The following is a 15,620-nucleotide window of genomic DNA, read 5'->3' on the forward strand; positions in this document are numbered from 1 at the left end:
AAAAAAACGGGGGGGGGGGGGGGGGGAACCTAAATAAAGAAATCTCTACAGGAGCTTTCAAGTCTCCACACTGAACCCCTCCACTTAAATTCCTCCACTTTGACTGACCCCCGCCGCCCTCCTCCTCCAGCGCCCTTTCTTCTCCTCCCTTCACCCGACCCCTGACCTCTCCGCTTCGGCCGCTCCCGCCCCCGCCCCTCTGCCTAAACGTAGCAGAGGTACAGGTAGGTCTTCTCGATGCGCCAGTCGGAGGGGATGTCCTCGGGCTTGTGGCCCTTCATGTGCTTCTGCATGGACGACAGGCTGGGGCAGTACTCCAGGCAGATGGTGCACTGGTAGGGCGACGCCCCGTTGTGGGTGCGCAGGTGCTTAATCATGGCCGAGTAGTCCCTGGATCGCTGGTGGCACAGCTTGCATTCGAATGGCTTCTCACCTGCCGGGAGAGGGACAGGAAGTGGGGATTTAGAGGCGCAATCGCTACCAATTTGTTCGCTTGTTGGGCAAATGATGTTGATCGATTCCAGGCAGTCCGGTGTGACCTCGACGGTGGCGGAGATTTCAAAACAGACGGTCCTCAGGACTCTCCATTTAGGGGGGAAATGTTCCTCGCCCCATGAACTATGTTGCTTATGTCCCCAAACTGGTTTAATTTTAGTTTGGACAAGCATGGGTGAACAGTGTTGCCCCTATATGCACCTAGTAGTACACCTCTGCTGAAATATGACCGCTTACTAACATTATATTATTTTGGACGATGGACGCTTCGTATCCAGGTCAAGTCACACACCTAATAAAGTAGGTGTAAATCATATAAACGAGAAACTTTGCGCTTACCTGTCAGCACAACGATTATAATAAAAATAATAAAATATGATAAAATAACAACAAAAACAAGCACCAGGGTAGATGTCAACAATGAAGCATCAATGCTGAGCACGGATTCAGGATTATCATTCGCCGGAGGCAAAACAGTCCTGCAACTTCACGCGAGTATCGTACAGTAACAGCACAGCAAACGCAATCATTTGATAGGAACGCGCGAGCAAACAGAAATCTGTGAAATGAACAGCATTTGGAAGATCCATCTTGGTACGTTTCGTTAAAAGCATTCCCAAAGACAGTAGGTATTCCACGTGCAGCGATTCTTCTTCCTGGAGGCGAGCCTGTCAATCTCAAAGACAACTGACAGATTCCCTCATGGGGCCGCTCGCTCGCTCTCGCTCTCTCTCTCTCTCTCTCTCTCTCTCTCTTTTTCAATTTTTTTTCTTTTTGCTTTTACTTTGGAACAAGTGCGGCAGTTCAGAAATCGAAGTCATACATATTACTTGGATAGGATTGCCTTGAAGAAACTATCAAACTGTCAATGCTGACCTTACCAGGCGTCCTCACTGAGCCACACACAGGCTCCACTACCTTTGGTACTGTATGTTGCATACTGTACCGCCTACTGTGTCACTGTTCAGGGTTGTTCGGCGTTACCGTATTGCTGCGCCGTACTGTTGTATACTGTGCTGTATATCTCACAAACACTACCTCACTTTATTCACATGCCACTTTAATACACATATCTGTATTTACATAATTGCCTATCCCATATACATAAGTCTATCCCATATACGTAAGCCTATTCCCTTTATCTATTCTATTTTATTTTATTCTATATATATTTTTATTTTATTCTATAAGTTTTCGACTTACTGTATTACGTTTTAGGAATCAGTTAGTTGGTCTAGGAGAAAGAATTTTTCTTAGGTAGCTACTGTGTTCTGTCTAGGACATATTGTGTGTAATCACCGGGTGCGTTGCGTTAACGTTTCACTGCATATATGTATGAAAGTATGTATGTGAAGAACAAACCTCTTGAATCTTGAATCTTGAAGAAACGTCACGGCCCGCGCAAAGAATCAGCAGGCGTGCGAAAAATTTCACCTCCGCGAAACACTGCTTATCCTGTGCATGGCATCACTTTTTGTATGTTCTGTATATATTTTGTTTTCAATGCCAATTGTCTGTTCAGAAATTCTGCTTTACCACAAAATTGATGATAAATTGTCTTGTCTTGGCATGATTTGTCAATTCAGAGGCGCTAAGGAACAGCCCCTAGCCCCTGGTTGCTGGTTTAATCAAACTACCTCGCTAGCACTGGACTGAATGACGCCCTAGTTATTCTGATGGTTTTTTTAGTTTTTTCCCCCCTAACGGAATTGGGATCCTTTATGTTTGGGGATATTATCAATTCGCATTGCTGTTTTTGAGCAGGATAAAGCTCAGCGGGATTTCTGGAGAGCACGTCTACATACGGAGAGAGGAAACCCTGCAGCGCTATCGCAGGAGCTGCTGTGTGTTTTGTTGCATTGAAGCTGCAAAATGTGTTGACTTTATTGGGTAAACTTGTTTTTCGTTTTTTGTCCCCCCCCCCCCAACTGCAGTGATGGATGTCGGCGGGAAAAAAAAATAATAATAAAAAAAAAAGACGGTGCGGTGCGCCCCTGTAATCGTGTGACAATGTCTCCTAAAACCTCTGTGCTCTCTCTCTCTCTCTCTCTCTCTCTGTGTGGCCTTTGATTAGATTGGGATCCACTGGTTTAACAAACCTTTTATTATATATTTATGATCATCTCACATTTGTACACACTTTGAATTTATACTTTAAAACAACTTCTATAAGTCAGACGGACAATAGAGAAGTGATCAACAATTCAACTCTAAAATCGGGGAAATGCCACAGCTACCATTGCTGCCTTAATCCAGCCACGTACAATCACACCATACAACAATGGCCGCGTGAGCAGCGGCCGTTCCAGCGTGGCGTGTCGCCGGCGTCGCGGGTCAAAAAACGCGAGTCGGGGAGAGCGGGAGGCGCGTCCCTGAACGCGCCTCGTGATTAAAGCGCCGGCGGGGACTAATGCGCCCCGCGCTCCAGCCTCCGACAGACGCAAATTAGACACGGATGGCTGACCTTTCCCGCCATCTCGCCCGCCGTCAACCTTTCGGACGGCAAAGAGGAGGGGGGGGGGGGGGGCGGGCGGGGCGAGGGCGGTTCTTTAGTCAGGACGGAGGCTTCGTTGGTCAAGGTTGTCAGATTCCCGGCGTTTCACCTCAAACGAGCAGAAATGCAAACGGCACTCGCTCGGGTATTGATCGATCATTGGCGCTCGGGGATGTGTTGGGGTGAGGTGTGTGGGGGGGCAGCGATAGGTTGCCAACGTCGATGACTCATCAAGCGAGCTCCTTTTTTCTTTTTTGTGGCGAGGTGGCCTTTGGTCCGCCGGCTTGTCGCTCTCTTGTTATCCTGCCGCCATCACTGCTCTCTGCCGGCTTACGGCTTACACCCCCCCCCCCGCTCCCCCCCCACAAGACACAAGACACTTCTCACCACAAAAGGGTAAAAAGGGGGGAGGGCTGGCGGCGCAGGCAATTGTTGAGACAGGGCCGCCTTGATAGCGCGGCAGCTTAACCGCCGGCTTTATCGAACCGGTGACGGGGGCGCCCGGACGGCGAGACGAGAGGGGCTCATTCCCACAGAGCCGTCGAACCCGCACGTGCCGGCGGACACGTGCGCGGCGTCGCAGTGCAGGCCTCTTTGCGGAGTCACGGTGAAGAGCGCTTCCCCCCGGATTTCACAGGCGGCGGCCCAGCCGGGCTACCCTACAAGTCCTCGGTGAAAGCGAAATCAGACCGCTGGGTGTTTTTTTTGTCGTACGGCTGCGTTCCGACAATAGCGGCCGGACACAAAGGGAGGGACGAGGGGCGAGTCGGAGGGAGTCGGAGACTGGGCGCGCGTGTGGATGCGGGCGGTGACGGGTCAGGTTTCCTCAAACAACACGGAAACAGAGCCTTTAAAAAGTTGGTTTCTGGGGCGTCCTGGTGGTGGCTCAACCGGATAAGTGTGTGTACCATATAGGCAAAAGGCCCGCAGCGGCCCGGGTACAACCCCCCCCCCCCCCCCCCCCCCCGGTGGTCATTTGCTGCGGTCCCTGCCTCTCTCTACCTCCCATTTCCTGTCTTTCTCCGCTGTTCTCCACAACAAACAAAAAAAGTTGTCTTCCATCATTTATAACTGTTAATAGCACGACCTCACTGAATGCTTCGCTGTTGAGAAACTTACCACTCAGCTGGAGCTTCTCACTGCACTTCAACAGGGCAAATGTTTAAGTTTAAAATAAAGATTAGAAGTTTCCCCCATGTTTTTAACAACAGTAATGTCACATTTAATATTTGCAATTGCCGCAGTACATCCAAAGGCCTGGGTTAAAAAAAAAAAAAATAATAAAAATATATAAATAAATAGCGAACCTTTCCTTTTACTGAGTTGGACTCATGGAGATCAGCGATAATGCCGTTACCTGTGTGCACACGGTAGTGGGTCTCTAACTGGTGCTTGAGGCTGAACTTCTTCCCGCAACCGTTACATTCGTAGGGTTTCTCCCCGGTGTGGATGCGCTTGTGGCCTTTCAGCGTGCTCTCATCGCGGAAGCAGCTCCCGCAGAACTCGCACTCGAACGGGTGATCACCCGCTGAAAAACAAACAAATAAACAAAACAAACGCACAAACAAAACACAAGTAGTTAGGTTTTCTGAAACAATAATAACACATGTCGTTTTCCCCCCAGAATGCTAGAAAGAAATACTCCAAGTACCTGTGAAGACTAAAGATGAATTAGAATGTATACTGTGCATCAAAGACAAGAAATCAGCAATCATACTGACACTCAAAATCCCACACTCAAAAAAACCACACGCAGGCACACGCACACGCACACGCACACACACACACACACACACACACACACAAATAATTCCCCAGTCTGCCAGTCAAATAAAAAAGGAGGTCAAGTTTGCAAAATGAACATTTAGTGCAAAAAATAAATAAATAACTTGCCAAGTTCTTCAGTGTACATAACGACGTGGCTGAGGCAGTACGCTTGAATTCAGCAGAAAGTGTCAAAACGTTGCATTTGGGGAGAGCAAGAAAAAGGGAGCTGCGATGGAGAAGTCTGTAGGAACTGCATGGAGAACGCACTCGCAGGTTGAATTGAAGAAGAAAATTTCATGTAAAATATGTAGAAAAACCATCCAGCGCCATATTATACAGACTTAATACTTAGTATATTAAAAGCTGTACTTAAGGTGTGCTTAAATATATAAAAAATATATTTCGTTCGGTTACTTTTGATGACCAAAATAACATACTTTTAACAAAAATACTAAAGTACAGCTTAAGTTAGATTAATGTTTCAATATACATTTTACCAGTGTACCTACACTTAACTTACACAGCTTATTAATGACTAATGTTAATGACATAATTCATTAGGATACTAAAGCTGTATTCACAAATTTACTCACAAAAAAATTCACATGGGTAGAAGTACACTTTTAACACACTTTACATCCTGAAAATATACTTTGATTATATAAAATATAAACTACAATATACTATGAAGTCCTGACTGATTTGTGGTGGCTTTTCAACGGAATCTGTTCATCCGTATTCCGTTTTTGGGTCTCCGTATAATATAGTTCACATCTTCAGCGTTTGGCTTCTGGTTTCAAACTTTTTAAAAATACTTTTGGCCTTAAAAGAACAATCTCATCACGTTATGTTTGAAGGAGCTTGGTGTGCAAAAACATCACAGGAGAAGAGCTTTGAAAATCTTATACTTCTATACCTCAGGGACCCCCCTTGCAGGATAAACGAGGGCGAAATTAAACGGCAACTACACCAAAATGTGTAATCTCACACCCCCAGAAAGTTTTGAAATTAACAATTGATCTTATTTATTATTTATACTTACACCAACCAGCCACAACATTAAAACCACTATCATTGTGTAGCTCCCCCCTCGTGCCGCCAAAACAGCCCTGATCCGTGGAGGCATGGACTCAGCAGATCCTTTAAGTCCTGGAAGATGCGAGGTGGGGCCCCCATGGATTGGGCTTGTTGCTCCAGCACATCCCACAGATGCTCAATCAGATCGGACCCTAACCCCGGCCATCCACATGATGTAGAATAAAACGTGATTCATCAGACCAGGCCACCTTCTTCCATTGCTCCATGGTCAGCATGGGCTCTGACCAGTCTGCGGCTACACAGCCCCATAAGCAGCAAGCTGTGACGCACTGTGTGTTCCGACACCTTTCTATCACAGCAGCATGAACATTTTCAGTAATTTGTGCTACAGTAGCTCTTCTGTGGGATCGAACCAGACGGGCTAGCCTTCACTCCCCACGCGCATCAATGAGCCCATGTCACCGGTTCACCGGTTGTCCTTCCTTGGACTTTTGGTAGGTACTAACCACCGCATACCGGGAACACCCCACAAAACCTGCTGTTTTGGGGATGCTCAAACTCGGTGGTCCAGCCATCAGTCGCTCAGATCCTTACACTTCCCCATTTTTCCTGATTCCAACACATCAACTTCAAGAACTGACTGTTCACTTGCTGACTTGCTAATATATCCCATCCCTTGACAGGTGCCATTGGAATGAGAAGAGCAATGTTATTCACTTTACCTGTCAGTGGTTTTAATGTTGTGGCTGATATTTAGAGATAGATCGTTCGACCCGGAGTAGTGTGTATAAAACCAGTCTTTTTTTTCTTTTTTTTTTTCCCCAAGAAAGCAGCTGCCCTTCAACGGTCTCTGCTACGAACAAAGCCATTTCCAGACGTTTTGTGTTTTTTTGTAATCTTGTTTGAAGAAATCAAGAGAAAGTCATAATGTAAATATATATATTTTTTCCCGTCATCAATCCCTGGCAGTCAGCCAAACCAGCAGTAAAGGTCAGGGCCACGGACCCTGTGTGTATCATTATCACTCTTGACTTTGGTGCCGTGCCGGGGAATAAATAGTCGTTCCTCGCTAGGTGCTGCGCACGCACGCACGCACGCACGCACGCACGCACGCACGCACGCACTTTCGGGGAACGGTGGACAGGGTTGCAGTCAAAAAGCCCTTCCCTGCAGCTTTCCTGTTGTGGCCTCTTCTTGAATGACGGCTTTTCTCTGTGACTTCACGTTTAAAGGCTTTAAATTTGAACGCATTCCTAACCAGGGTTAGAGACAGTGTGTGTGTGTGTGTGTTTGTGTGTGTGTGTGTGTGTGTGTGTGTGTGTGCGTGCTAAAGTGTGTGTGCATGTGTCTGTCTGAGCGGCTGGCTGACTGTCCGGGGGTTGCTGTAAGAATCAATAAAAGTGACAGTCTTTATTTGTCTGCATGAAGTTATCAGCAGCGCCCGCGGCAGAAGACATGGTGCTCTTTCTGGCGCCTCGGCCGCAGCACAGATCGCAATCCATCATGCGCGTGCGGGGGGCCCCGGCTACGAGGCTGGCCCCCGCCCCGCGCATATTAATTCACGTCACCCAAGCTACTCTAAGTGTCTCACTGTTCGCGCTCACGTTCAATCCGTCGAATTTGATAACGGCGGCAGTTTAAATGATCGGCGCAGAAGTTAACCGTTAATTTGGACCTTTTGACGTGCGAGGTTGACCGTGTGATCTTGAACCAAGTATGAAACCAAGGTAGAACACACACACACACACACACACACACACCCCTCCCCCTCTCCTATGGGTATAGTAGGTAGGTAAGGTAGGTATATATTCTATGGGGGCTCTCTGATGGGTGCCATCTTTACTGTACACCAACATGCCTGGAGATCTGTCTCTCTGTCTCTAATAATAACAAAACGGAGCAAGCAGCAAGTAGAAGGTAGAATGTTACCCTTTACTTTTTTTTTGTATTCAGTATTGTGTGTATTGTATACATATTTTGGATGCTCTGCTGACAGTACTTATTCCAAGATAAGGTTTTTTGCCAAAGGCAAAGCTAGGGGTTCAAACGGGGGTCCGCTGCCCCTAAGGATCAGTGAAGGAATTGCAGAATTATTTTTATATTTATTATTATTAATTGTATATTTTTTATATTATATATTATATATATGTATTATTATTATATATTTATTTTCACACAATATATAAACTCACCCTCTCAGTTTATATAGTTGTATATGTAATGTATGTATATATAATTTATTTAAATTTATCATGATAGATAAATTTCCCCCAAGGATGATAGTCCTTGGGGGAAATTAAGTGAAAAAAAGAGCGACAGAATGAGAGAATAAAAATATATAATAAAAATAAAAATATGGGAAAAAGGAACAGAGGCGTCTCCTCACTCTCTCTTTCTCTCTCTCCGTCAGGAACGACGAGAGAATGTCACCGAAATTAAAATGACACCAAAATAACCCGCCGTTAAAAACGGATTTTAAACGCACACACACACACACACACACACACACACACAAACACCCCCCCACTCTTCTACTCTTCTATAGGGCGATCCAAAAAAGAACCATGGAGCCCACACACCACAGGGACTGTGTTCAGGAGATAAGACACTCTCACAGGTGCAGGAGGGGAGCGGCGTGGGTCGGCATTCCAACTCAAACCATGCGTCCTCTTAAAGGGGCGCTGCCCGCTCCCCTATTTTTATTTTTTATGTTTTTTTATTAGCTTAATGTTATTATGTAGTTAGCCGCCGACAGCGTTACAGTATAATGTGTGCTGAAGTGGACGGCAGAACAGGAGAAATACCAATGTCTTAGGGATTAGTGCAGCCTCTGCAATTTTGATCTTGCAACACAATTTCTCTATGCTAATTGATATGCAATTGCAATATAGGGCTAAAGATTTGCACATTAAACAAAAATGCAATCCAATTAACTACGGTTCATTAGAAGTAGGACATCTGGCCCAAAAATAGTTTTTCCAAAACTAGTTTCCAGAACGCATTTGCAACGGCAATGGCACAAACTCGCGATTCAGCCCGAAGAAGTTATTTGGACACAATTACGGTGAAAACAAAAAGAGACCGAACCGTCTTTAGCTGCGACATGAGCTAAAGAGGATATGACATATAATAACTTCGAAAAAAAAATAATGATAAAAAAATAGAGAAACCTGTAAAAAAGCAAAAGGCAAATCAGCGTCGACAGGCCAGGCTGCCTTTCCACATCGCTTGTATCTTCGCCGTGGTAACCGCCTGGATGAGATTATTGCACATCAAAGCTGCCTCCCCTTTCATTCCGATAGGACATTTTTTTTTTTCTTTTAAATTAGGACTTATTTCAGGCTCCCAGATGACAAATTTGGTGAGTCTCTGACTTTATAATCCCCCCCCCCAAACAAAAGGATCTTCTCTGTCGTATTTAAACGATTGCTTAAAAAAAGGGGTCCTCCACGGCAGGAATCATTGTGATTTAACACACGCCCACAGAGGGATCAGGTTCAAAGTGGCAGCGTGTGTGTGTGTGTGTGTGTGTGTGTGTGTGTGTGCGCGCGCGCTGTTTTCCCTGTTTCTTTTTTCGGGTGAGAGCGAGAGGCGGCTGGATGACATTTGCATTGACATGCGAGGTGTGTGTGTGTGTGTGTGTGTGTGTGTGTGTGTGTGTGTGTGTGTGTGTGTGTATGTGGGTATATATATGTGTGTAGGTTTGGAGGGGGTGGGGTGGGCAGGTGAGTCACAGACGTAAGCTGCGTCGCCGCCGACGTCTGGTGCCCAAGGAGATGTGTACGTGTGTGTGCGTGTGTGTGTGTGTGTTTATGTGTAGAGCTTCAGACACTACCCCAATCACACACACACGGTTATGTGTGCGTATGTGTGTGCGTATGTGTGTGTGTGTGTGTGTGTGTATGTGTGTATGTGTGTGTGTGTGTGTGCATTTGTAAATAGGGCCCTGGCTGCTCTCATCTCACCGCCCTTCGTTTCAAATATTTATCCGCGAGCCGGTGAGCTAAATTTGCTCTGACAGTGAGACTGTTATTTAAGGTCGTAGACAGAGAGAGAGAGAGAGAGCGAGAGGGAGAGAGTGCAAGGGAGGGGAGGGTGCATCCATCCCTTGTGAGCGAAATGGGATTCATTTCCATGTGTTCATATTCTGTCACGGTTAGGTAGAGCGAGGTTTTTATTTTTTTTATTTTCCTGCTTTAGGATCAGAGCATCTCTCTCTCTCTCTCTCTCTCTCTCTCACACACACACATTCTCTCCTATTCGGTCCTTCTCTTCCTCTCTCTTCGTCTCCCTCCTTTTCTCCGTCTCTCATGTCTCTCTCTCTCTCTCTCTCTCTTTCCCCCCCCATGTCTCTCTCCGCCTCTCCCCATGTCTCTCTCTCCGCCTTTCCGTCCCTCCCTCGCTCGTTTCAAAACAACATATTAGTATGACGGTCTTGTCTCTGCCGGGAGCCGGCGGCCGAGGACGGACGAGAGAATTTGAGAGACAAAGAGGTAAAGAGATGGAGATGGGGAGAGAGACAGAATGAGAGAGGGAGAGCAATCGACACACACCGGCTTTGTTTCAGTACAGTGGGAAAACGCCTCCTTCAATGACCAGGAAATCCGGCGGCCATTTACTCAGCTGTGTGTGACCAGGGATAACACGGCGGCTTGAAAACGTCTTCTGAGCTCCAGTGCGTTCATGTGGCGCGCACGCCTGCGTGTGTGTGTGTGTGTGTGTGTGTGTGTGTGTGTCTCTCTCTCTCTTCCACGGACCATTTGCTCACACAGGCATCTTCTCCCACTGCATCTTTTACCCCAGCCAGATAATATTTCTAGAATCCGGGCTCATGAAGAACTCTCATTCATGGTGTTTACAATAAAGGTGTATATACATGAAAACATTTTTGCATCACACACAAATTTCTACTTTTCAAACTGAAATTGATTTTGAAACTTGAACATTTCAATTTGATCCGGTCTAAATTTGTTTAATTTAAAATTTGAACTCAAAAAAGGCAGAAGCAACAGCCCCCCCCCCCCCCCCCACAATTTTATTTTTTAGACAGAATCAAATTTTACGTTTTAAAATCGTATTTGAAATTTAAATGAGAAAAGTGAAAATTACAATTTGGAAATGTTACATTTAAACTTCAAACCTTCAAAAATGTGAAATTACCACACAACGAAAAATTCAATGCTATAGTTAAAATAAAATAAAAAAAGTCCAAAATTTCAGGCTCTCACACAGGACTGACTGGCTAAATGGGTGGATGGTGCTATCCATCCACCCATTCCTCCATCCCTCTATCCGTTTATCCATCTATCCCTCCACCCATCGCTGCCTCCCTCCCTTCACCCCTCCATCCATCCCTCCACCCCTTCATCCATCCGTTCCTACATCCCACCCTCGGTTCATCCCTCTCCCTCCCTCCCTCCCTCCCTCCCTCCATCCAGCCATCCTTCCCTCCTCCGGGGCGGCCCACTGACCTGTGTGTGAGCGCAGGTGGCGTTTGAGTGCAGTGTGGCTGGGGAAGGTGCGGTTGCACTCGCTGCAGATGTAGCTGCGCACGCCGGCGTGGACCTCCATGTGCTGCTGCAGCGCCGGCTGCGTCTGGAAGCGCTTCCCGCACAGCAGGCAGAAGATGGCCATGTCGGACCCTGCGGAGCGTTCACCAAACAAAACAAGTTAGAGATGAGGGGGGGGGGGTCGGAGGGAGGCAGGCGGACGGTCGTTTAAAAGAGGGGGGAAAAAAACGAGTTAAGTCAAATGAATCCTTCAAAAAATTGAATTGCAACCGTGATGATGAATGACGCCATTCAGTGTAATGTGAAATTCAATGAAATGGCTGTAAAAATGTTAATTAATGTTAATAATTTTAACACATTAAATGCAATACATTTTTACGCCTTTCATTTGGCTCAATTAACACATTTCCCTAGTTTGACCCTTTGGACCCGCCATAGTTCTCTCACTTTCAATGTTTGAAAGATGGAGCGGCTTCAACCTGCTGCAACCCTCCCCCTAGAGACCCTCCCTTCTCTACCGTTTATTTAGTCCGTTTTGCAGCGGTGTCACGATTCCGATTCGAAAACCGATCAAAGTGAGCGAACTCTGAAATCACAAGCCGGTTCCCGGTTCCTGACACCGCGACTATTCGGTTAAAAACTGTGATTAACTGCATAAATATCATGCGATTAATCGCGATGAATTATCTGTATGGTTTAACAGCCCTGGTAAAAATGCAGTATTATAAAAACCCTGAGAACTGAGGTTTGACTCGAAACTATTTCCTTCGCTTCTGGTTTTGTTTCTGCGAATCTCCGCCCCGGGTTCAATCGCCTCACGCCTTCATTTTCGCCAAGAAGCAACGACCTGATGGCGGCTCATGGACCATCCGGGAAGAAATGAATTCTAATCATCTGGGAATTAGGGACAGGCCAACATCAGCTCCGACCGAATAAATTGAACACACGTCAGACTGCGCTCACACAGAGACCCAGCAATTGAGACGAGCGACGGGAGTGTAGGGGTTGGGATTTTCGCGACGGGGGCGGAGTTTTGGGGCATGTTGCGGCTTAGCGCGTCCAGGCTTACGGGCTGTTTTTCTGTATTCGACGGGATTACAGGTGTGCGCAGAGCTCATTTTTCATCGAGCGCGTCGAGCGATAAAGATCTCTTGTTCTTCGCTTCAATTGAATCTCGAGGCCTCACAAGCAAACTCTCCCCCCCCCCCCCCCCCACCTTTTCTTCCTCCAGCGGAGATAAAGAATACCAAGCGCGCGCGCACACGCACACGCACACGCACACACACACACACACACACACACACACACACAAAACACACTCCCTTCGCACTTTTTCAATTACCAGGCCTGGTAAAAACTCCGGGGAGGGAGTGTAGAGTGTTTTGCAGCTCAGTTTCTATTTCATCAGTCAATAACACATCTTTGGGCAAAGCTGACACTAATTTAAAAATCCATGAAAAAGCAGCAGCCGTCCCTCATGTTCATAACGACTGGAGGAGGAGGAGGAGGAGGAGGGGCGGCCCCCACCCCCACCCCCACCCCCATCACAGCCTGATCTATCAGTCTGCCCGAAAAAAAAGCAGAGGAGGAAGAGGATGAGGCAGAGGAAGAGGAAAAGCATGCACCGCTAAAAAAAACAAAACAAAAAAAACACCCCCCCAAAAAAACAAAAAACAAAACAACGCAGGAACGCGTCAGGAAGCCTTCAAAGGCAAAAGAGGAAGTGGATGAATTTATAAACACGGGAAAAAAAACAACACAAAAACAAAAACAAAAAAAAAAAAAAAAACCCTAAACGTCAAAGAGTCTGATCGAGTCGAGAGCGAGAGTGCGGCGTCAGCGGGAGGTTTGGGGAGGAAAAAACAAAAACACGCAACGAAACGAAAACAAAACAAAACATGAAAAAGGAAACTAAAACCAGATCAAGGGAGCGATTGAGGGAGCGCAGGAGGCGGCAGAGGGTGAGCGAGCGGGAGAGGAAACACAGCGGATGAGAGGAGGAATGAGGCGAGGCCCGTCGTCTAGAAATTTGGGCGGCGGCGGCATTTTTCTGCGCAAATAGATCGAGACGAGCCTCCCAGTCAAGCTTTCCCTCAGCTCTTGTGCTCTTCCCTTTCTTTCACTCTGTTGCTCGCTTCCTCTTCAATGCCACGCTCTTCTGCTTTTTTATCATCGATCGGGGGGATGTCGATGGCCGCTGGAAATACCGTGAGGACTCCAGGCACTTAAGTGGCTTTGATTGACACAAGAACGATCCCCATCCTCTCTTTACCCTGCACCTGTCGGTCTGTCTGCCTGTCTGCCTGTCTGCCTGTATCCCGCGCTCTCGAGCACCTTTTCGGGGCGTGGGAGGGGGGGGTCCAAGACCGAAGTAGGCAGCGAGTTTCAGGCAGCGAGTTCGGCAGAGCTGAAAGAACACAGACGCCGGGGCAGCGCAAGGCAAACCTCCATGGTCTCAATTTTTTTGGGGGACGGACGGACATTTTTTCCTTTTCTGGTATCTGTAATACACACTTCATATTCCTTGATATTTATTTATATTATTTCCAGTTCTCAAACCTCAAACATTGCCCAATGTAAAAACATGTATATCTTTACATCTATCGTATCGTTTCTGTTGTTGATATATTTTAAAATGCTGTATATAGATTTTTTTTATTTTTTTATTTAATTGAATCTTTATTTTATTTCTATTTAACTTTTTTTGGATTTGTACTACTCTGTCCAGAGCAGTAGCAATAATTTGCAATGGGCATCACAACAGCAGCACAGAAAGTGTCACTCAAGTGGTCGCAGCAGTAGCAATAATTATAGCCATGTAATTAAGTATATAATAAAGTATTTATTATAATATCCACAGTATAGTCTGGTTACTTGAATGTGTAATATAGTATAGTAGTAAAAGTATAGCATAATATAGTATATATAATATCCTATGATAATAAAAATAATAATAACAATAATAATAATATAGTATAAGAAGAAGAAGCGGTGTATAACAGTATATAATAATATACATATAAAGAGACAGAAATATCGAATAAACAAGTGAGAATGCTCTTCATAAATCTTCTTTCACAATAAATATTAGTCCCTTGAAAAACTTAACAAGTTGCAGTTTTATTCTGGACATAAAATACGGGATGACTCATACAGTACATTCTACCTGAATTTACGGAGGATTTTTCTGACAAATGTTTTATTTCTGGGACAACTGAGACTGAAGTATATTTCAGTACTGTGTAATAAAAGTTTTAGTCTACCTAAAACTTTGCTGTTAACTGTTTGGTTGGACAGGATTTTGGCACTGCCCAATTGACTAATATGGATGCAAAGGGACATTCTTGTCCCAGGACCTATTATTTTAGGGTTAAAGGATTTTAAAGTCAGGATAAAGTGAGAGGGTGAGAGAGAAAAAAAAAAGGTTTGTAAAAGGAATGTGAAAGGTTAGGGGGTCTTAACCTTCGACCCTCATGACTTGGGAGTGGGGGTGGATTAGATAGACTAAATACTACCTCTCTCACTAACACAAAGGTTTTTTTTTTTTATTTTATTTTATTTTTATAAAGGTTAATTGTTTAAAGGTAATTCTGGGAAAAAATATAGAAATATAAAACAAATTGTCTTTATGTCAGTATACAGACACACACACACAGCCACACCCACCCACCCACCCACCCACCCACCCACCCACCCACCCACACACACACACACACACACACACACACACACACACACACACACACACACACACACACACACACACACACACACACACACGTACTGCATGTATGCGTGCACACAAGCACATCAATCATGCCATTATTTATTTACCTTTTCCGGACAACCCCTCCCTGTGTTCTTGCAGCCTATGGCTGCATGCGCCCGCCCGCACGTCAGCAGCGGCGATAACATCCTATTCATCCCCATTTCAATTGGCCTTCGCCAACCCATCCATGGATATATTCAAAGAAAAGACAAACACCGCGGACGGCGCTAATGTACATTTCTCCGCTGTATTCTCCTCCTCTGGCCCGCAGAAGCGTCTGAAAAGACGAGTGGTTTCTGTCTTCATCCCCTCGTCGGCCTTCCTGAACACATTCATGAGCAGGCGACGGAGCGACGGAGGTACACATATCTATTTTTTTTTTACGAGCCGAAGAAAAATACGGCATTGTCAAAGTACAGCAAGCGTAGTGTCCTGGGCTCGTGCATTGTTAGGCCCTCTACAGTTTTTCACCCGCACAATGGGAGGGGTGGTGGCGGGGGGGGTTACTGCACCAGTTCCTTTTCAGTTCCGCCCCTGTTGATTTGTC

At 45.8% G+C, this 15,620-nt stretch overlaps 1 protein-coding gene across 1 annotated transcript in view; it reads right to left on the reverse strand.

The window, feature by feature from the left end:
• Positions 1 to 203: 203 nt before the first annotated feature.
• zbtb16a (zinc finger and BTB domain containing 16a) overlaps positions 204 to 15,620 on the reverse strand; it is a gene marked incomplete at its 3' end in the record, with an annotated part of 103,309 nt that continues 87,892 nt past the window's right edge. Inside the window, exons 4-6 of the mRNA XM_080013175.1 lie at positions 11,266 to 11,436; positions 4,347 to 4,517; positions 204 to 433 (exon numbers count right to left, since the gene is read on the reverse strand). Of these exons, the coding sequence (XP_079869301.1) occupies positions 204 to 433; positions 4,347 to 4,517; positions 11,266 to 11,436 (572 nt within the window). The remainder of the gene's footprint in view (positions 434 to 4,346; positions 4,518 to 11,265; positions 11,437 to 15,620) is intronic.

This window comes from Zeus faber (assembly GCF_960531495.2).
Source record: "Zeus faber genome assembly, chromosome: 14".
Lineage (NCBI taxonomy): Eukaryota > Metazoa > Chordata > Actinopteri > Zeiformes > Zeidae > Zeus > Zeus faber.